The sequence below is a fragment of the Marmota monax genome, unplaced genomic scaffold (assembly GCF_021218885.2).
Source record: "Marmota monax isolate L192 unplaced genomic scaffold, Marmota_monax_Labrador192_F-V1.1 WCK01_AAM20220418_F8-fsc00501, whole genome shotgun sequence".
In the NCBI taxonomy this organism is placed as follows: domain Eukaryota; kingdom Metazoa; phylum Chordata; class Mammalia; order Rodentia; family Sciuridae; genus Marmota; species Marmota monax.
Window position 1 is genome coordinate 37,039 of NW_026693328.1, and position 21,771 is coordinate 58,809.

The 21,771-nt window shown below is 43.2% G+C and overlaps 1 protein-coding gene across 1 annotated transcript; it reads left to right on the plus strand.

Annotated features, from left to right (window-relative positions):
• Positions 1-75: 75 nt before the first annotated feature.
• Gid4 (GID complex subunit 4 homolog) lies at positions 76-21,514 on the plus strand. The gene is made up of 6 exons (XM_046456687.2): positions 76-518; positions 6,127-6,186; positions 9,801-9,908; positions 13,196-13,297; positions 15,149-15,279; positions 18,161-21,514. The coding sequence occupies exons 1-6, from the start codon at positions 330-332 to the stop codon at positions 18,222-18,224; spliced, it is 654 nt and encodes a 217-aa protein (XP_046312643.1). The 5' UTR covers positions 76-329; the 3' UTR covers positions 18,225-21,514.
• Positions 21,515-21,771: the final 257 nt, after the last annotated feature.

Here is a 21,771-nt window from a genome sequence, read left to right on the forward strand (position 1 = left end):
TCCGCCCGCCAATGGGCGGAAGCGCCGCGTGAGCCTGCTCCCGCCCCCTCGGCGATCTCGAGCCAATCGGAAGGGGTAGTGTGTGTGTGTGCGAGGGCAAGTGGGGAGGGGGACCCAGCTCAGGACAGGGGCCCTGCTCGCAGGTCCCGGGGTCCGGGTGCCGGCCCGAGAGCTTGGTCCGCAGGCAGCGGGCGGGTGGTGCCCCCTCCTGCCCCCACCCCGCGCGTGCGCGCCCCAGCCCCTCCCTCCCCGTCACCCTCCTCAGCTCCCGCGCGGCGGCGGCGGTTCCTCTCCCCCTCCCCCCAGCCCTGGCTCCGGGGGACCCCGCGATGCCGGTCCGCACCGAGTGTCCCCCGCCGGCCGGTGCCTCGGCCGCCTCCGCGGCCTCGCTCATCCCGCCGCCGCCCATCAACACCCAGCAGCCCGGCGTGGCCACCAGCTTGCTCTACAGCGGCTCCAAGTTCCGCGGCCACCAGAAGAGCAAGGGGAACTCGTACGACGTAGAGGTGGTGCTGCAGGTGAGCGCCGGGCCGGGCCGGCCGGGGCCCGAGGGCCTCCTCGCGGCGCTCACGGGCCTTGCCCGCCCTCGGCTCCTCGAGCCCGCAGCCGCGGACCAGGCCTTCACCGCCCTCACCGCCGGGGCCTCCTGCACCCGGCGCCTCCCACCCGGGACCTGCTCCGCCGGTGTCTCACACACTCCGAGCCCCAGACCTGTGCTGCCCCTCGGACCCAGAGCCTGTGGTGACCGGCTCCTGGCAGACCCTGAACACTGTCCAGACTTGAATCCCGGGGATCCGGAAGCCCTGCCTTGTCTGGCCTTCCTCTGGCCTGGGTCCTTCCTCCCCAGACCTGTCGCCCTACACCAGTCCCTCTCAGACCCTGAGGAACTCTCCATTGGTTTCCCCAGACTTGGGGCCCAGGCCAGATTCTGCCAGACCTGAGACACGATCCCCTATTCTCAGACCCTGGTGGTTTCCTCTGTAGGAGAGGTTGATCAGCCTCCTGAGACGGGGGAGCATCCTCCCTCCTTTGGCTGAGAGCCCCGAATCCACACTGATCCCTCCCTCGTCCCTGTCTCCAAATAAACCAGGTATTCACACCCTGGGTGCCAGAGTGGAGCTCTTCACCAGTCTGTTAGGATCTTACCCCTTGGGGTCCCTGATACCACCTCCTACTTCAGTTTCTTAATGGTCCAGGCACCCAGCTGCCCTCTTCCCCCAGGCTTCTCATAACTTCCTACCCAGTTCTGTGGCCACTTCCCATCAGCTCCAAGTCTTCACTGGCCTCTACCCAGACTTTCATCTAGCTCATTACTTGGTCCAAGGGACCTTCTTTCAAAGTGTTCTTAACTTTATCTACACAGGCATAGGGCTTCCTCCGAGTCTCTGATACCAGTATACTGGGAAATCTAACTCACCCAGTTTTTATTTTGTGTCCACTCACCTCCCCCTGTTTGACCTGGATTTCTGAGTACCTGCTGCCAGTCCCAGATCAGCTTTGGAATTACAGCTTCACCTGCCCAGGGCCTTTCCTATGCCTTACCTCTCTCACCCAGATGTTGGCACACTTGACAGTTTTTCCTAGCCAAAGGAGCTTGGTGGTGATAGATACTCCCTTTTATCTCCCTTCCGCACAAACTATTCTTCCTCAGTTTTCACCCCTGCCTACTTGAGGACCCACTTTCCCCATTCCTTTACCCATTCTTTCTGATACCAAAAGCCCCTCCAAACACCTGTCCTTTGAAAACCCTCCCAGAAGCTTAGAGGCCCTATATGCTGCCTCACTGCCCTCCTTTGTGAGGGTGGACAGTACCTGTTCCTCATGCTCACTCTTTGCCCTCTTAGTCTCTCTTCTGAACAAGTAGACTTTCTACTCAAAAGACAGTAAGGGTGCCTCTTCTTTCTGCTAACTGTAGAGCATTCCTTTTTTTCTTACTGCTTTGTGAGAGTAAATAGTTTTTCTTCTGGCTTTGGCTGAGAAAGCTGCATCCTCTTGTTAATTGTGTCTTTGATCTGTAAATTTAAAAGTTCTATCATGAGCTGTGATATTTATTGTAATTAAAAAGCTACTGTAGCTGGGATATTTTAGTCTCATAACTCTATGCCTAATGTGATTCCCTTTTTTTTGCTTAAAATGTGAGACTTTATGAAGGTCACACTGTTTTTGTTTTTTCCTGGTGTTGTTTGTTTTGTTTTAAATTCAGCTAATCATAAAATTCTGAAATGAGATCCCTGGGTCATGTTTGGACAGTCCCAAGTTTGTGCCCATTTGATGTTTTCCAGTGTGGTAGTCTACCGACAGGGTAGCTAGGTGTCTAAAGGAGTCTGCTTTGGTTACTTCAGTGACTATTCCTTTCTGTGATTATTGTGTTATTTCTGAACTCTCGTCAGGTGCCAGTCTCCTTGTGAACCAATAAAAGCCGTGATTGAGTGATTGGTAGGTCTCAGGCCTCCCAGACCATCTGACTGATGGTTGGAAGACACTTAAGTAGGATGTCTGATGGTGGGGGCAGTGGCCATGCCAAGGAATGCCACCCTACATCTGGATTGGTGAGCTGCTTATTCACATCATTGCGACTTGTTAGTGGCATGTGAATTGCCCCACCATCTGGTTTTTCAGCCAGGACAAGTTTCTTAGACTTAGCCTTCTCAGAATATTTCTCCTGTCTTTCATAAGCCTCTTTCTTTTTCTTTTCAAGCACCTTTATTCACATATAATTCACATACTATATAATTCACCTATTAAAGTATACATTTCAGTAATTTTTAATATATTCAGAGTTGTGCAGCCATCACCACTACCAAATTTTAGAACATTTTTATCATCCCCCAAAGAAACCTTCATACCTTTCGCTACCATAGGCAACTGCTAACTTTTTAAAATATATTTGCCTGTTCTGGCTATTTCATATAACTAGAAACAATATTTATCTTCTTGTGACTGGCTTATTTAACTTTGCATGATATTTTCAAGATTCATGAAATTCATCCATATTTTAGAACGTGTCAACATTCATTCCTTTTTATTGTTCCAGTGTTCATTGTATGGATGTAACAACCTTTTGTTTATCCGTTGATAGACATTGATGTACATCAGTTGGTAAACATTTGGGTTGTTCATACTTTTTGGCTATAACAAATAATGCTGCTATGAACATCTGTGTACAAATTTGTTCATTTATGGTTGTTTTTGAGATGGGGTTTCACTGTATTGTCCAGGATAACTTTGAACTCGTGTACTTAAGTGATCCTCCTGCCTCAGCCTCCTAAGAGCTAGAATGTAGACTTAGCACTGTGCTCAGCTCATGTACAGATTTTTATGTGGACATGCTTTTACTTCTTTTGGGTGGGTAGACAGACCTAAGAGTGAAACTGCTGGGTCATATAGTAACTCTATATGTAACATTTTGATGAACTACCAGTCATTTCTAACGTGGCTGTCATTTTACATTTCCACCAGTGACATATGAGGATTCTAAATTTGCACATCCTCTCCAACACTTGCTATTGTTCATCTTTTTGACTGTCATCATCCTGATGAGTGTGAAATAGTAGCTCAGTGTGGTCTGTGTTTGAATTTCTCTGGTGGCTGGTGGTGATGAGTATCTTTTGTGTGCTTTTTGGAGCATTTTCTATTGGGATATTCCAGTATAGTGTTCCTCAAACCTTTATGGGGTTCTGACTGGATCTTTTTTACCCTTACTGCGACTACTTTTTCCCTCTCCTACCATTCTAGAAGCCACCAGTAGAGTGAAGCCTGGGTCCCTTTAAAAGGAATATTAAAAAGAGCAGCTGTTGGACACAGCTGTGCTGTGAGACTTCCTTGCTGAACATTTGCCTTGTTATCTTTCTCATTGAGATTCTGCCCCCTCATTTGGTGAAAACTGTATGTGTTGTGGGGTTATTTTGAGTTCATCAACCATCATCAAGATCAATTTGGACAGAATAGGAGAGACACGTGGTTGAACGGAGGCCAAACAGAAATTCTGATTCTTGAGCATGTGATAATCCATGCAAATACAAGCCAATTTACAGTTCAATTTTAAATCTTATTAGCAAGTATCCCTGCCACCTGATACCCTTTCCAGCAGCTGTGAAACCCCAAACTATACTGAATTCAATGAGAATTGCATACATGAAATTTAAGGCCTCAGGTTAGAACTTTTAATAAAAGTTCTTTGCTGAACCATATTAGTGTGAATCAGCTGTTTTCCATAATGTCCAATGCCAAGGTCAGCAGATGAGGACACATAAAATGCTTTGGCAGTTTTCACATGGAATACCTTTGTCACCAGCACCAAACTGTGAAGGCACTTTAGCTTTATTGAAGCTCAATTGCTTCGGTGCTGACATCATCTGGCTGACCAAGATCATTACAGTTTTTAAGGACTGCCTTAGTATTTCATTTATGGTATAATCGACCAATATCTGATAAATGCCACAAAACTTTGCAAGTTTCTTGAAATGAGCCTTAATTTAAAATGAAAGTCTTATTGTGCTACAGGTACCACTAAACCTTGTTTTGCTTTGATTCAAAGGTTATTAGGCAGAGTTCCAGAGTTCGTGACAATTGGATTCATTTTAAGTCACAAACTCACACTCTGCCTGTTTAGGGTGAGTCTGTATAGATTTGGATAAATGTACTAGTTAGTATGCTTTCAGCCATGAGTAACCATATTTTGCATTTCAAAATAGTTTACAGAACAAATGAACCTATTATCTCACATTGTAAGGCGTTTAGAGGCGACGTGGTCCCAGGATAGTTAATTAAGGGGCCAAAATTCTTCCATCTTACTGGGCTGTCATCCCTAGCATTGTGTGGCCTGTTTCTCCTCCTGATCTCTTCTTAATGGCTGTTCTAAGATTGGACTCTGCATACAGATACTACCACCACCAGGGGAATGAAAAAGGCCATTTCTTCCTCATGTGCCTCTTTGAAAGCCAGTGCTCTTTTGTGGGTGCACCCAGGAGATTTTTCACACCCATCTGATTGGCCACAACTGAGTCACTCACCCCTAAACCAATGACTTGTAAGGAGAATGGGGGCTTGTGCTTATCCTAGATCCATCAGGGTTGACCAGATCTTTTTTTTGTGGGGGTAGGGTATGGAGGATTGACCTCAGGGGCACTCGACCACTGAGCCACATCCCTGGTCCTATTTTTTGTATTTTATTTAGAGACAGGGTCTCACTAAGTTTTTTTAGCACTTCACTTTATGCTGAGGCTGACTTTGATCCTCCTGTCTCAGCCTCCTAAACTGCTGGGATTATAGGTGGTGCACTACTGCACCCGGCAGTTGACCAGGTCTTTCAGGATAGGGTAGCTGCCAGAACAAAATCTAAACCCTGCCTGCCTGAAAAAAGAGGAAATTGGTTGTAGGCACTCGGCAGAGTCTCAGCAACCAAAATAAGTGGTGGCTACTAAACCTCAAAATTTACTATGTCTGTTATTCCTGTTTATTTTCGGCTCATGACTCTTCTCATTAAGAAACTCAAGCATCTGTATGTGAATAGACAGGGCAGAAATTTACAGTATAATCGGAATTTTGATTGGTATTTTGGTTCAAAACTAAAATTATACCATGTAAGTCTTCATAAGGTTCTGTTCCTGAATATTATTCTCATTTCATAAAGAAATAGTGCAGCATGGTATTTTGGATAAATACCAGGGCAGGAGTACATTTTTTAGACTAGTGATTGAGTAGCAAGGAAATAAAGGGAAACTAGTTAGACATTAGAAAGTCAGACCCAGGTTTAGGGATGATACCCATGTGTACAGGTAAATAGACCTGGTGCTCAATAACACACAGTGTAGATGAACTTGTGTTGGAGACTGCAGAAAATGAGATTTGAGAAGTGGGCTCACTGTTCCCAAAAGGCACTTCAGTCCCAAGATTCCAGCTTAAGGAAGTTGAGAGGGCCCTGAGATCAGTTTGCATTGTCAGAACAGGCACATGTGTAGTGGTGCAGTCCCAAAGGCTGGTAGAACCTTTGGCTACACTGTCCTTGCACTGACCACCAGGTCTACCTCTCTATCCTAGCCTCACAGGGTTTCCAAAGTACTCTCCCAGCATTTCAGGGTGTATTCATCTGTGTATATAATGGTCTGTGTGTCCTTTTCTTTTCAGCACGTGGACACAGGGAACTCTTATCTTTGTGGATATCTGAAGATTAAAGGCCTTACTGAGGTAAGCACTTGCTCACTTGAGCTAGAACTGGGAAGTGGGTGGCATGCTCAGCAGTCCTGCAGGGTTGAGGGCGGGCAATCTCAACTCCATTTCTAAGCATTGTTATCATACAGGGAACATACAGTGCAGTTCTGATGTGTCCTGCAGAGAAGTACACACATCCACAAATGTTTCCCCCTTTGGTGGTAAGGATAGAAACTAGGACCTGAGGTGTGCTAAGCACACATGCTCTACTGTAGTTCTGCCCCTCATAAATCATTTAAAGAAAAGTTTGTAAATATGTCACAGTTTGATCAAAACTATTCATTTTGTTATATTTTTTAAGTAAAAATGTGTGTATATATATGTGTGTTTAAGTATATACATACACATAAATATATACATGGTGAGAATATAGGTACTATAAGTACCATAAGTTTAGTAGTCTCTGAGGTAAGCATCAATCATTCAAAAACTGAACTTTATTGGAACATTGAAAAGTGGCTGTCCCATCTTCAACCTGATAGGTAAAAGTAGAGTGTTTTCCTTCCTTAGATCTAAGTTTTCAAACTTCAGAATTCCTGGTATTTAGAAGGTAAGAAAGAGCATCCCTTCTTTTCCATTAGTGGGTAAACAGGAAGAGGAAGGAAGGACTGACTGACCACTGAGCTCTGCTGTGAGTGCCTGGATGTGACCTTTCTGCAATGTCCTGTGGCCTGTTATCACTTCTTATAGTTTTGATGACCCAGCAGTATTGGGCTGTGTCCCTTTCTCCCTTAATTTCAGTTTCCTCATTTGAAAAGTAAGGATCAAAAATCTGCTCTACGTTTTTAGTGAACTTTCTAACAGGAGGAAGCCATGTTAGAGTAAGTGGCAGGCAAGAATATGTGAATAGAGGATGATTCCCTCTGGTTCTCCTGCTTTACTTTGCTTTTCTTTCTTTCTTTTTTTTTTTTTTGGCCATGCACTACCACTGAGCTATACCCCCAACCTCTACCTACTCTTCTATATTAGGAGATGAATTGAGGATTTCCTGTGAAATTTGTTGTCTTGACAAAAGGTATCATCAATCAAGTAGGGGTAGAAAGTGACAGTAAAGGATTTTAGCCTAAAACAGAAAATGCTCAATTTGTAAGGCAGTAGGTATGTTTGTTAGTGGAGCACAGAATATAAATATTTAACTTCATAAAGAATCCAGCAAAATGTATAGCACATTGGAATGTTAACTCCAAAGCCAGTCATTTGGGTCATAGGAAGCTGCACAGAAATGATAAGTAACATTAGAAATCTAGACACAGTAGAGAGAAATGCTAACAACTGTGATCTCTCCATTGGAAGCAAGTTGCCTGAGTAAGGGACTTACTGAGGGAAACCCCTATGAGTCAAGAACAGCAGTGCTCCTTTAGGAGCAGGCACTAGCATGGCCCTTCACTGGGGCAGCCAGCCCACTGGGAACTCTAGGCTCTTTTTCCCCCCCATACTTTTGTGGTATTCGTTGTTACATATTCATACATGCACACAATTTTACAGTATTTTTCCCCAGTATCTCCTCTTTCCCTCTCTTCCTTCCTCCCCCTGGTAACCTTAGGCTCTTAATAGAACTGTAGGGACTCATTCCTCTTGGCAAAACTGCTCTTCAGATAGAATGACCTCTGAAGGTCACAAGTCTACCCCTATCAAGGTCAAGCGATGGACCGATGCTTCCAGTTAAAGAAAGGTCCATCTTTTTCCTAGGGTTTGCAAGTCCTGCTCAGGCCTCAGATGCTTACAATTATTATTATTTTTTTTTTTTTTTGTACTGAGAATTGAACCCAGAGTTGCTCTACCACTGAGCCACATCCCCAGCCCCTTTATACTGTTTATTTTGAGACAGAGTCTCATTAATTTGCTGAGTGTGTTCTTGAACTGCCATCCTCCTGTCTCAGCCTCCTAAATCACTGGGATTATGAATGTTTACTACTGTACCTGGTAGAATTTTTGGGGGGTGGGGAGATTTTTCCCCCCACATTTTTTATATTGGTGCATTATAATTGTACATAATCAGAATTATTTTTTAAAATAACTTTACTAGTAGCTTTATTGAGCTATAGTTCACATACCATATAATTCACCCACTTAAATTAGAATTCTAGATTTCTAATGTTACTTATCATTTCTGTGCAGCTTCCTATGACCCAAATGACTGGCTTTGGAGTTAACATTCCAATGGGCTATACATTTTGCTGGATTCCTTATGAAGTTAAATTTTTACGTTCTGTGCTCCACTAACAAATGTACAATTCATTGACTTGGTATATTCACAGAGTTGTACAGCTACTTGATAACTTGTAAAAATTACATATCTGATGTATGGTTGCTGTAGATTATTAGTAAAATGCAGAAAAAATGTAATTAATACGAATGAATTTTTTACCTATATTTTTTGTTTGTTTTATCATTTATAATTGTTAGAATATCAGATTTGTCCTTTATTTGAGTTAGACCATGTAAATGGTATGGGTCTTAGTCTTAATAGTCACAATGTGCAATATTAAAAATTAAATTGAAGATAATGTGCCTCACATTTACAAAAGCACAGCTTTATGGTTTATTCTTGTGCCTTTTAGAAATGAAATCCCAGTATCATAAAGAATGTGTGTTAAATAACATCATGCATGCCTGAGCCAGCCACCATTATACCTTTCCCAGGAGCCCAGCAACTGGCAGGGTCCATGGTCAGCCCCTTTACTAACTCCTTAGATGAGTTTGGAAGCTTCAGTCAAGGTTATGCTCGACTTTTTGGAAGCAGAGAGATGGATCACACACTAACCAAACTCACAAGACACTGTTATACAAACAAAAGTGCCCATTTACTTTTGGAATGAGGTGCTTGCCTATTCCAGAAGTGCTCATTGACATACTGGCCAAATGAATGTTAATCCCTCAAAAGACAAGTCTGCAGGAAAGCCAATGCACACATGATCTGACAGTTTTAGGTGAGCCTTGAATCAGTGAGAGCTGTTGGTTGATGACTTCCATGACTGAAACCCATTGCCTGCCTGGGGTTAGGGGCTGTTGCTGGCTACCTGTCTCCCTCTTTGATTTTTTTTTCCCCCTAATATTCTTCCTGCTGGTATGTGTTTTTCTTTGCCTCTGTAAATTATCCCCCATTAGGCTACATAGTCAAATGCTTGAGTTTCCTGTGCTGATCCTGAGAATACTCAATCTTTTTTTTGTAGCTTCTGTACATATTGAATCTCATTCACTAAGCATTTATTTAATTTACCACAGTTTGCGGGTATCTTGTAGTTACGCTGACACACTGCCTAAAGTATTTTAATATTCTGTCAGTGCAGAATCATTCCTTAGGAAAACTAGTAGTTTAAATCATAAGGTTTTTTTTTTTTTCCTTTTTTAGTGCTGGAAATGGAACACAGGCCCTCATGCATACAAAGAAAGCACTACAGTACTCCTACCCCTAATCTATAGTGCACACACAAAAAAAAGGTCAAAATGCTCATTTTGGGTCTGAGGATGTAGGTCGGTGGTAGAGCAACTGCTTCAGTGTGCTAGGCCCTGGATTCAATCCTCAGCACAAAAGTATTTTTTAAAATAAAATCACAATATCTTATTTTGATATTTTCCTTTTGCCATAGGAGTATCCAACCCTTACGACCTTCTTTGAAGGAGAAATAATCAGTAAAAAGCATCCTTTCTTAACTCGCAAGTGGGACGCCGATGAAGATGTTGATCGGAAACACTGGGTAAGTAGGACTCTGCTCTCAGCCGTCCAGAGTCGGCTGGAGAGCTGAGGGACTCTAGGAGCCAGAGACCTTGTCCCTTACCAAGAGGCATTTGGGGCTTTGCAGCCAGAGGGTAACTGATTCCCACACACAAACTCCAGTTGTTTCATCTTCCTTTTTCTCCCCCCCCCCACACTTTTTTTTTTTTTTAATGGTGGCGATGCTGGGGATTGAATCCGGGGCCTTGTGCATGCTAGGCAAGTACTTTACCACTGAGCTATCTCCCCAGCCCTCTATCTTCCTTCTGAAAAGTTTAGCTACTGACCAAACTCCTCTTAAATAGCACACAGCTAATGATGGCAACCCCTGAGTTCCATATACAGCTGTGGATAGCTGTCAGAATCTCAGCAGTATCCCTGTTCTTTACTACCTGTGTCCATCCTCTAATTACCTCTGCTTGGAACACCCCTGTGAAACAGACAGCAGTCTTCTCTGATATTGTGGTTGACCTGAGATAAAAATACCAGTGATGGAAATTTAGTAGGAACTTAACCTTATATTGTTTTGTTCTGTATTTGCAGTACTAGGGATTTAATTCAGGGGCCTTTTACCATTGAGCTACATCTCCAGCCGTTTTTTTTTTTATCTTGAAACAGGGTCTGGTTAAGTTGCTAAGGCTGGCCTCAAACTTGCAATCCTCCTGCCTCAGCCTCTTGAGTTGCTGAGATTACATACAGGTGTGTGCCATGGCACCCAGCTAGAACATTGTTTATTTTCATCCTGTCAGGACAGATACAGAGCAAGTTTAACCTAAGGACCAGCCAGACACCATGGAAAAATCCAGGCTCCCCACTTTTTATCTGCCAAGCATACCATGTTCTTATTCCCCAATAGTGAACACTTAAAAACAACATAGGACTACTGTCCTGGCATCTTTTCTCTGGTTGTCAAGTCTTGTGTGTTCAGAAACTGTTTCTCAACTTATCATTGAAGCCTTTGGCTTAGTTGACATGGTGATGATACGTTTTTGTTTAATATGGAGAAAGTCCAATGTTCTTATCCATTGTAAACCCACCAGAGATGACTCGGTCAGTAAAGAGGATTCTAGAACTCATTCCTCCTGCTGCCACACAACCCCAGCAACTAAACTCTCCCTGATTCTGGGACCACAGCCTATGGCAGGGACTGCTGCAGACTCTTGTCTGTGTCAGCCTCACTGTGCATCACCACTTTGCTTATTGATGCTTTTCAAAATTTTGGGTTTCAGTTCAATTTAACTTTAAACTTGAGCCTTTTAAAACATTTTTCTGAAAGTTATATGTTTTGAGTACAGCAAGTGAACACCAAAAGCTAGATAGTCACTTATGTGTTTTTAAAATATGAAGAGAAGAGCAAGATTCAGATATCCAAAAGGTTGGGGGGAGCCCAAGTAGTGTGTGATGGTGTCCCTCAGAGTTGGTAGGCTCCTGAACCCACCCTTGCCCAGGGCTGGGCTTGTCTTACTTGGCTTACCACCTCACCAGATGGCTCCTTCCTCACCTGGAAAACACCAGTGTACAAAGTTTATCCTTGTAATAAACCATACTCTCTCTCTCATGCAACTTTGTTTGCTATTTAAAATTGGTCCTGCAAAAAGCATAGTCTTTGAGGCCGGTGACGATTCAGTCCTCGGCACAAATCAAATACCTGGAAGCATCTGTTAGTTGCCACATTAATTTCCAGTAGAACATTGGACCAGACTTTGCTAGACTGGATTGAAATATTCAGGGTGAGAGAGAAACGAAGAAGGCCACGGGTCACCCCGGCCTGAGCATGGAACCCAGAACTTCATACACAAGAGGCAAGTGCTGTACCCCACTGAGCTACATCCCCAGCATCAATGTGATATTTTGATTCATGTACGCATTAGGTAATGATTAATTCAGGATAATTAGCATAGCCCTCACCTTAAACTTTTATCACTGGTTTTTTATTTAAGGTGTTTTTAAAAAACAAAATAATACATGTTTATTTAAGACAAAAAACTACAGGGAAAAAATTGTGTATAATGACAATACCTAAAGCTAAAACAGCTGTTAGTCTCTTCCTGAATCTCTTTTGGGTATATACAGTCAGTCTCTCTATATGTGGGTTCTGAATTCATGGATTTAGCCAACTGCAGATAGATTTGGAGAAAAAATTACATCTGTATTAAATACGTGCACACTTTTTTTCTGGTTGTTAATAATGACCTAGTTAATACAGTAAAACAACTATTTGTATAGCATTATATTAGGTATTAGAAGTAACCTGGCTGGTGCATGTCTATTATCCCAGTGACTTGAGAGGCTAAGACAGAAAGATCACAGTTTGATCAGCCTTGGCAACCTAGTGAGACCCTGCCCCCCACCCCCCAAAAAAAGGACTGGGATGTATCTCTGATAAAGCTTCCCGGAATTCAATCACCAGTACCAAAAAAAAAAAAAAAAAGGTAATCCAAAGATGACTTAAAATATATGGGAGTATATGTGCAAGTTGTATGTAAATGCTATCCCATTTTAAATAAGGGACTTGAGCATCCACAAATTTTGATATCTGCAGAGGGTCCTGGAACCCATACTCTGCAGATACCAAGGGATGACTATACCTTCTTTTGTCTTTTTAAAAATGGCATCATAAGATTCAGTTTTGTAACCTGTTTTTAGTCTGTTTTTTCTTGGGGACTGGTAGGAGAAAGGGTCTCACTATGTTGCCTAGGCTGGCCTCAAACTCCTGGGTTCAAGTAATACTCTTGCTTCAACCTCCTGAGTAGCTAAGACTAAAAACATATGCCTCCTCACATAGCTGTACAGTCTCCTTTTAAAATTTAACCACATTATATCTGTTTGCAATTTCTACCTAAATTGCTGTCCCAAATTCCTATATTATGTCAATGGACCAATTTTACTATATCCTCTCTCCTTTGTGGCTATGCTGTCTAGTGATTCTGCACAGTTCGTTTTGTTCCTGTGGATTTACTTTCAGAGATCTTCTCATTAGTTACTGGTAGCTTTCCTGTGTTTGTGATAGGGTGTTCTAAGAGGCCCTTGAAGTTGCAGTCATTTCCCATCCTTCAGCCATTTCCTCAGATTATGTTAACTGGGCAGGTGTAGTTCAACTGTGCCTCAGCTGGAGACCTGGTGTCTGCCTCTAGTTCAGGTCTCTGTTCACTGAGGATGAACACAGGCTCCTTCTCTACTACCTGGAATTAGTTGTCCTTCAAGCCATTAGTTCTAATACCAGCCCCTCCCTCTGTTGATCAATATCGTACTCTGTTTTTTTGCTTTCAGGGCAAGTTTCTGGCTTTTTATCAGTATGCAAAATCATTTAATTCAGATGACTTTGACTATGAGGAACTGAAGAATGGGGATTATGTCTTCATGAGGTGGAAGGTAAGGTCCTATCCAGGCCTCTTCCAAAACTTCCATGTGTGCTCCATATACCTCTCTGCAGAAGGCAGGCCTCCCAGTCAGGGGCCTCTGTGCCCTGTGCTTGTAACAGTGTCTTCATGGCAGGGTCTTTATACACTTGTAAAAAGCAGCCACAATTCCAGAGCACACACTGCTGAGGCCCCAGCTGGCTTTTCCGGTCACACTGACAGCAAGTGGGCTGTGCCCAGGTGGGTACCCTCTGACACTGTTGTTTGCATCTTCTTCCTTTCCCTTCTCCCACCCAGGAATCCCTTTGAACTTCCAGGTTGAATCATCCAAGTGTTGTGTGGGTTCAGGGCAACTTTCTTTGAACTTAGTCATCCATTGCACCCTGTACTACCACAGGCTTAAATGCCATCAGAGTGACTGGTCTCCTTACCACATCCCTTCCCCAGGGCCCTCTGCTTCCTGCAGCTCAGGAAATGAGGGACCAAGAATGGAATGTAGATTCTCCCCTCACTGCCCTGGTTGATTCAATGGTTTGTCCCTTGCCCGAGGAGTCCTTTTGCTCCCTGCTCTGATAGCAATATAGGTATAGACACAGGATAGCAAAATCCTGGAGTAGATCTATTAATTTACTTTGGGGACATGCACCACTCTCATCCCCTAGTGCCTTATTGTAGGAAGAAAGCTATTTTAGCATGAAATCTTGTTGACTTTCCTAAAGACAAAGCATCTAGAATAGTGGTTCCCCATTTTTATTTTGTGAAGTCAATAGTTTGCGGGATGGGGATCATGACTCTTTTACCAGACAGGTACAAGGTTTGGTGAACAAATGCTGAGCCCTGCCCTCCCAGCTTGCCATCTAACAGGACGCAGGCCAACTAAACCTTTTAAAAAAAGCATATTTTGTCCTAATTTGAAATTAAAAAAAAAAAATTGGCAGGGCTAGGGATCAAACTCAGGGTCTTGTGCATAATAGGCAAGTGGTCTGCTACTGAGCTACATCCCCATCCCTAAATTATGTATAACTTCAGAGGCTGAATAAGAGTGTCTTTAAATTTGGAGGTGGGGGCGGATTTGGGAGCATAGCTTAGTGGTAGAATTTGCCTAGCATGTACAAGATCCTGGGTTCCATCCCAGCACCACCAAAAAAAAAAAAAATTGAAAGCAATGGAGTTGTCTCTGAAGAATTTCTCAGGGTGACTCACCAGTGAGCCTTTGGTTGATATCCTGAGGTCCTGGGGCTTCTGACCTAGGCTTTCCAGGAGAATAGTAGCAAGGACATGGCCTTTCAACTCTTGGTGCCAATACATTAGCAAACTTGCCTCTCTTCGTAATGCACCTGGTCAAGATCAGTGCTGTTCTGGTTGTTTGGATGAGGTGTAGAGCTTTGGAGATGTCACAGGGTCTCCTGGCAATCAATCCACCCCCAGAACTATCACAGACCAGAAGTGACTCACTATTCTAAAGCTGATCGAGAGCCCAGTGACAGTTCATGGGAACTGGAGCAGAAACATACTCCTTCCAGGTCATTTCTGTCTGTGGTCTCTGAAATATAGTTGAGCAGGTTGACTGTCATTGATTTATCTATTAGGTGCTTGGGGCTGTGGTACTTTCTTTAAGTCACTAATCCTGGTGAGCTCAAGACAGTTTGCCATGTAAGTACATAAAATGCTCCAGCCTCATGTGGGCACTATCCAGAAGTCAAGCCAAGACCCAAAGGCTTGCTCTCACCCAACAAGTCTGGCTCAAAATATAAAGGTCATACTTTTTTCTCATGTGGTCCTTAGAACCCCTTGATGCTTAACAGGGAGGCCTCAGGGATGGTCTGAGAACACTGTTACTGACGGATCCCTCATCTGTGTGCAGGAGCAGTTCCTGGTCCCAGACCACACCATCAAAGACATCAGTGGTGCTTCCTTTGCCGGCTTCTATTACATCTGCTTTCAGAAGTCAGCAGCCTCCATAGAGGGTTACTACTACCATCGGAGTTCAGAATGGTAAGGCCCCCAGTGGCCAGGGGCCATGGCAGATGCTGCCTGCCTGCCCTGGCTCTCCCCTGGCTCTCCCCTGGCTCATCGCACCCAAAAGGAAATCTCTCACCCTGCCTCTGTATGGATTTCATGCTCTATTTGGGTGCTGAGGCCCTATTTAATTGACTTCAGTTGCTCAGAATAGGGCCTTATTCCCAACACAGAGCAGACTAAATGAAATAAGACTGAAATATTATATGAAAAAGTTCATTTCTAAAATGCCTTCCTTTTTTTTTTTTTTTTTTTTTGGCAGTGCTGGGATTGGAACCCAGTGCCTCATGCATACTAGGCAAGCACTCTACTTTTGAGCTATACTTCCTAAATACTTTTAATACTTTAATTTTGGCAATATTCATCTCATCTTTCTGACTTTACATTTATTCCTCCCAAATTTAATCAGTAACTAAAATGTAAGTTACTCCTTTGTGAGTTTTTGGCAGCCAGTATTCATCCTACATGCACTAGAGACCATGTGACTTGACAGTCCTGCTCTGTGTTCCTCCAAGGTGAAGCCGGAAGAGCACCTCAGTTGCTTGCTTTCGCTACCTTTTGGGGGACCCTCCTGCCTCTTTGCTGCTTCTTTAAGTACCTTGCTATACCTGGCTGGTGAGCCCTGTCATGAAACACCTGATTTCCTCTCAGAGGGTGGAAGCATTTTATTTTCTTCGAAATTTTTCATTCTTTGGTGACTCGAGAGTGACCCTAGCCTAGATAGACTGAAATTCTTAGTTCAGTGGCCAATCTTGTAGTCATGATCACTGGGTTTTTAGTAATCGTTGCTTTTTAAAATCAGATTGATTGATTGATTGATTGATTGATTGATTGATTTTTAGTTGTTGATAGAGGTTTATTTTATTTCTGTGAGGTGCTGAGAATCAAACCCAGTGCTTCACACATGTCAGGCAAGTGTGCTACTGCTGAGCCCCAGCCCCTGCCCAGTAATTATTGTTTTCATATGAGTTTATAAAACTTTTCATAATCCTTTTTATTAAATAACAGCTTTATTAAGATTATTTGCATTTCATACAATTCACTCTTTAAAGTATACAAGTCAGTGATTTTGGAATACTAACAGTTGTGCAACCATTAACTTTAGAACACATTCATTCTAGTGGGGCACAGTGGCACATGCCTGTAATCCCAGCAGCATGGGAGGTGGAGTTTACCACTTGGGAGGAGGATCACAAGTTGAAAGCCAGCCTCAGCAACTCAATGAGACCTTATCTCAAAAAGGGCTGGGAATGTGGTTTAGTGGTTAAGCACTCTAGTTTCAATCCCCAGTACTAGGGGGATAGGAGGGACATCCAATGTCCTTCCTTCCTTCTGGGGATTAAACCCAGGGTCTTGCACGTGCTAGGCAAGTGCTCTGCCATTGACCCTTATGTTCACCCACCCAGCCTAGAACATTTTCATCACCATAAGGGGAAACCCATCCCCCTTAGCCATCACCCCCACTCTTTTTCCCCTCCCAGCTTTAGTCAACCACTAATCTTTCTCTGGGTATAGATTTGCCTGTTCTGGATATTTTGTATAAATGGAGTCCCACAACATGTATTCTTTTGTTTGGTCTCTGGCATTTTTTGCTAAGAATAATGTTTTAAGGGTTCATACATATTGTAACATGTATCAGAACTTCATTTTTATTACCAAATAATTTCCCATTGCATGAACATACAACATTCTATTTATCCACTCCTCAGTTAATGGACACTTGAGTCATAGCCATCTTTTGGCTATTCTGAATAATGCTGCTATAGGAGTATGAGTGTACAAGTTTTTTTGGTTCCTGCTTTCAGTTCCTTTGATTATATACCTAGCAGTGAAATTGCTGGGTCATACAGTAGTTCTATATTTAACTTTCTGAGGAGCCGCCAGACTTCTCCACAAGCAATGCATGAGGGTTTTGGTTTCTTCACACCCTCCCTAATACTTGTTATCATGTCTTTATAATTATAGCTATCCAGAAAGCCGTGAAGCAGTATCTCATTGTAGTTTTGATTTGCATATTCCTGATGGCTAATGCATATTCTTTTTTTTTTTGTTGTTTGGCAGTGCTAGGGATCAAACCCAGGGCCTTATACATGCTAGGCAAAAGCTCTTTTATTATTATTATTTCATTTTTTTAATTGAGGTTTTGTTGTTGTTGTTGTTTGTTTGTTTGTTTTGGGGCTTGTGGTACTGGGTATTGAAACCAGAACAGTTTACCACTGAGCTATTGCTAGCCATTTTATTTTATTTTATTTTATTTGGGGAGGGGTACCAGGGAATGAACTCAGGGGCACTTAAACCACATCCCCAGCCCTATTTTGTTTTATTTAGAGACAGGGTCTCACTGAATTTCTTAGTGCCTCACCATTGCTGAGGCTGGCTTTGAACTCTCGATCCTCCTGCCTCAGTCTCCCGAGCCACTGGGATTACAGGCATGCTGCACCACACCAGGTTTAGGGTGCTTTTTTTAATAAGACATGCTACAGTTGCTTCATAATTAGAGCAGAATGTCTAAAATCTGTTCACCTTACACATAGTTCAGGAGAATTAATACATACACACACAGAGATCAAATAGGTTCAGCTTATGAACTGTAAATGAATTAGCAAAGCCAGATGTTGTAGTACCCATCTGTAGTACCACTACTTGAGAGGCTAAGGCAGGAAGATCACTTGAGCCTAGGAGTTCAAGGCCAGGCAGAACAACACAGCAAGAGCCCATCTCAAAACAGAAACAAAATGAATTGGCTTGTTAGGCAGAATTTGATTTGTCAGGCACTCTGGTTTAGAGGTTTTCTAATATCCTTTGCTCAGTGGGCATGAAGTAACTACTTCTCATCTTGTCTCTTTCTCTGTTACAGGTATCAGTCCCTCAATCTGACTCATGTCCCTGAACACAGCGCGCCCATTTATGAATTCCGGTGACAGCGGTTCAGAGCGGCAACCAAATAAAACTGAACTTGGCAACAAAGAGCTTTGCCAAGAAAATTGTGTACCTGCCAGAATCAGGAGAGGTGTGTTCCTGTTTCTTCACAAGCAGACTTGCATCAGAAAGCATGAATGTTAACTCACAGAATCCAAGGAGTGTGGCTGACCGGCGGGGCAGGTGGAGGAAGCCACCTCCCTTCCTCCTCCCTCTCTGTGGCAATTTGGTCGTCATCTGTCTCTAAGCTACCTTAAACGCACTTTTCCTTCCTGCACAGCTAACTTCTACATCACTGAAATGCCCATCCCTTCCTCGGCCCTTGCCTCCAGCCGAGTAGAAGGTCAGCTCCCGGGTCACCCTCAGCCTTGGTGCTCAGTGGTCCCCGCCCAGGCCCCTGTCCCTCCTCCAGTTGCTTGTCCGGTAGCCCAAGGAAAGGCAGAGCCCCAGCGCACTTCTGTGCCCCCAGAGCTCTGTACAAGGAGTTGGCCAGCTGTGGCAGCATTTGCTGCCAATGAAATGAGACCTCATCAGTCTTCGGTCCCAGTGCTTCGGGGGTCAACGGGCATTCCTGAGCCCTGTACTGTTAACAATGCAAAGCTAGCGCGTGGCTGTCAGGTTCCCTGGGCCTGCTGTGGGGATCACTAAATTTAAGGCTTCCAGATCCCTGGCAGGAACAGATCCCAAACCTGCTTACTCAGTACGTTTGCTCCAAACTTTTGAACTTGAGGGCAATACTAAACTTAAAAATAAGAGTTTTTTTATTACAAAATTATTTTTATGGTCCCTTTAATGAGGACCCAATGGCAAATGCACAATTATTCAGAATTACATTTTATCGTTTTCACATTGAAAACAGCAAATGTTGACTTAGTAATTTTTATATCTATATCTATATGTATATGTATATTTAATCAACCAGCAGTTTTGAAACGAGTCATCCTGGTACAAAAGTTTTGCAGTATCGCATAAATTATAGTGCTAAACACAAGAGCTGTTTTGGGGCCAGTTTAGCCTTTGTACCTCCTCCTTTTGCTACTCAAAACAACAGTGCTTCGTGTTGACCTTTCCACGAGGCCAAAGGGGTCTTCGTTCTCCAGAAACAGTGACTGAAATGGTGGGATGAGGGAGGGGTGGGAAACATGAACATGCTCAAATAACTCGAGGCTCATGTGCCAAAGTGTGTGTGTGCGCGCACACGTGTGTGTGTATATGTGTGTGTGTGTGTGTGGTATGTGTGTGTGTTTTGTTTGTTTTGTCTTGTTTTAATTTTTCTAAATGTTTAAGAAGCTTAGTGTGTTGGCATCAATTGTAGCCCACAAACATGGGCAGGGCTTTGAGGAATTGGCATTTTTCTGGTGATTTATAAGACAGTCTGAACACAAGAGGAAAAGCTTTAAAAACAAGATAGCATTGGAGCCGAGGATGTGGCTCAATGGTAGAGCACTTGCCTAGCATGTGCGAGGCCCTGGGTTCCATCCCCAGTACCCCAAGGAAGAAAAAAAGCATTATAACCCATAGGAGCAGAGCAACCTACAGGTTGCATGTCCATAGGCAGCATAAAAGAACGCACAAAGCCCTTCAGTAGGATGAGTGGTAGGGAACGTTTTTTATTCTTAAGAAGTGACTTTCCTTTTAATGACTTATGTACTGTATGTTACTGAGACTGAATGTTAGGGGAAGCCTTAAAGGAGCAGATTTTGGGAAAGTAGCCAGTGGGCACTTGTGACATGTAAATTTGTAGTCCTAAGACCATTCAATAAGATCAGGACCTGGCAATCCTAAAAAGTTACTCTGGTAACTTTGATGGAAAAATCATTCACATCTATTTCCATAAATGAGTCCAAAATATTTTTGGACCTTAAAACTCAAGCTAGGTGCAGTGGTGTGCACCTGTAGTCCCAGCTGCTTGGGAGGCTGAGTTAGGAAGATCACTTGAGCCCAGGAGTTTGAGACCAGCCTGGGCAACATACTGAGATCCCATCTCAAAAAAATAAATTAAAAAAAAAGACCTACCAAGACTGGCTCTGGTCACACTTGTGAAATGCTTACTGTCATTTCAGTTAAGCTGAGGGACATCACAGAGTAAAGGAGGACAAGGGGCTGCACTGGCTTTCCTCATGTGACACACCATTCCTCTTTGCCTCAACCCTCCTCTCCCAGCATCCTCGAGGGATACAGACCCCACTCAACCTGGTAGGAGGGGGTCATCCCCAGAGCTGGGGCTTGTGTATGTGGCTCATTTACAGGAACTGCTGGTGTCCTTTTGTAGACCAGTCAGGCCAGGTTCTGTCGTAGGGATTCTTCCTTTTTTTTTTTTTTTCTTAGCTAGGTAATGAAGAACTCCAGTTGTACTGGGGGAAATAAAGATGTGATACCTTTACCAGACTCTTCAGGCATGTCTTTAAGGAAGATTTGTCCACTAAAAGTCTGCCCACTGATCACAGGGACAGGACTAAGCATTTTTCCACCTCCTCTTAGTAACTCCCAAATGTTCAACATCAACTCCTTTCTCTCTGTCCTTGAGGGACCTGTGGGGAATCATCTCCACCTGTAGTTATTCTTTCCTCAACCTTCTCAGTGGTTTACATGCCTCTGATACTATGTGCAATATTTTTGGTTGACACTTGTAATCCATCATTAAAAGATTAGTGCAGATTTCCTACCAAGGTCTTCCCCTACCCCAAATGAACCTGCCATGAGGTGGGGTCCTAGGGATTTGGCCGTTCTTACCCCACTGCTCAGAAAGCTTCTACTCTGCCGTCCCCAGCCTCAGCCCTATTATGTCCTGACTTACCCTTCCACCCACCCATCCTTCCAAGGTTGATAGTGTTTCAGCTGCAGTCCAAAAGCAACTAGACAATGCCTAATGTTAAGTAGAAAGTCAATCTGTGTGCTGGTTCTGTTGGCAATGTTGAAATCATAAACTCCAGGGGAGCAAAGGGGTTTTTCAATGTCTTTTGCTTTCAGAAACAGGGAATTTATATTCTAAGGCCTTGAATTGATTTTTTTTTCCTCATAAAATAGTCTGATAAGCTAATTTTTAAAAAGAAATGCCATTAAGTATGTTGCATTGTGGTTTAAAATTACTAACGAGTTCTGAGAAAGAAAAATATTTGATTTTTGATCTTAAATGTTTTTAAAAATTAGATTTGAATGGGCGCAAAGTATGAATATTTTGTTTCTTTATGGAGGACATGTGGAAAGGGTTTAAGGGTTTGGGATGAAGTATTTTGCAGAGCTATCAATGTCCAAATAATTTTTAAAAAATAATAAAGGTATTTAAGCAGTGTGTGTGTCGTATTTTCTAAATCAAGAGAGTCCCATTAGCAGAAGCCACTCCTTTTCTGGCCCTTTGGCTGCAGAGCTCTCCAGGGCTGGCCAGAGACCTGTGTAGCCGGGAATGGGCTGAGGCCCTTTCAGGGGAACTATTACAGTGGTCAGATTGCGCCGGCCTTCCATTCTGGAAGTTTTCAGCCAGCCACTGCACACTTCTATTAGAACTCCATTTTGTTAATTCTGTATTTCTTCAGAAGTTTTTTTTTTTTT

Coding starts and splice junctions, on each gene's coding strand:
- Gid4 (XM_046456687.2), top strand. CDS start 330: ATGCCGGTCCGCACCGAGTGTCCCCCGCCGGCCGGTGCCTCGGCCGCC. Junction 6,187..9,800: donor AGATTAAAGGCCTTACTGAG/GTAAGCACTTGC, acceptor CTTTTGCCATAG/GAGTATCCAACCCTTACGAC. Junction 13,298..15,148: donor ATGTCTTCATGAGGTGGAAG/GTAAGGTCCTAT, acceptor ATCTGTGTGCAG/GAGCAGTTCCTGGTCCCAGA.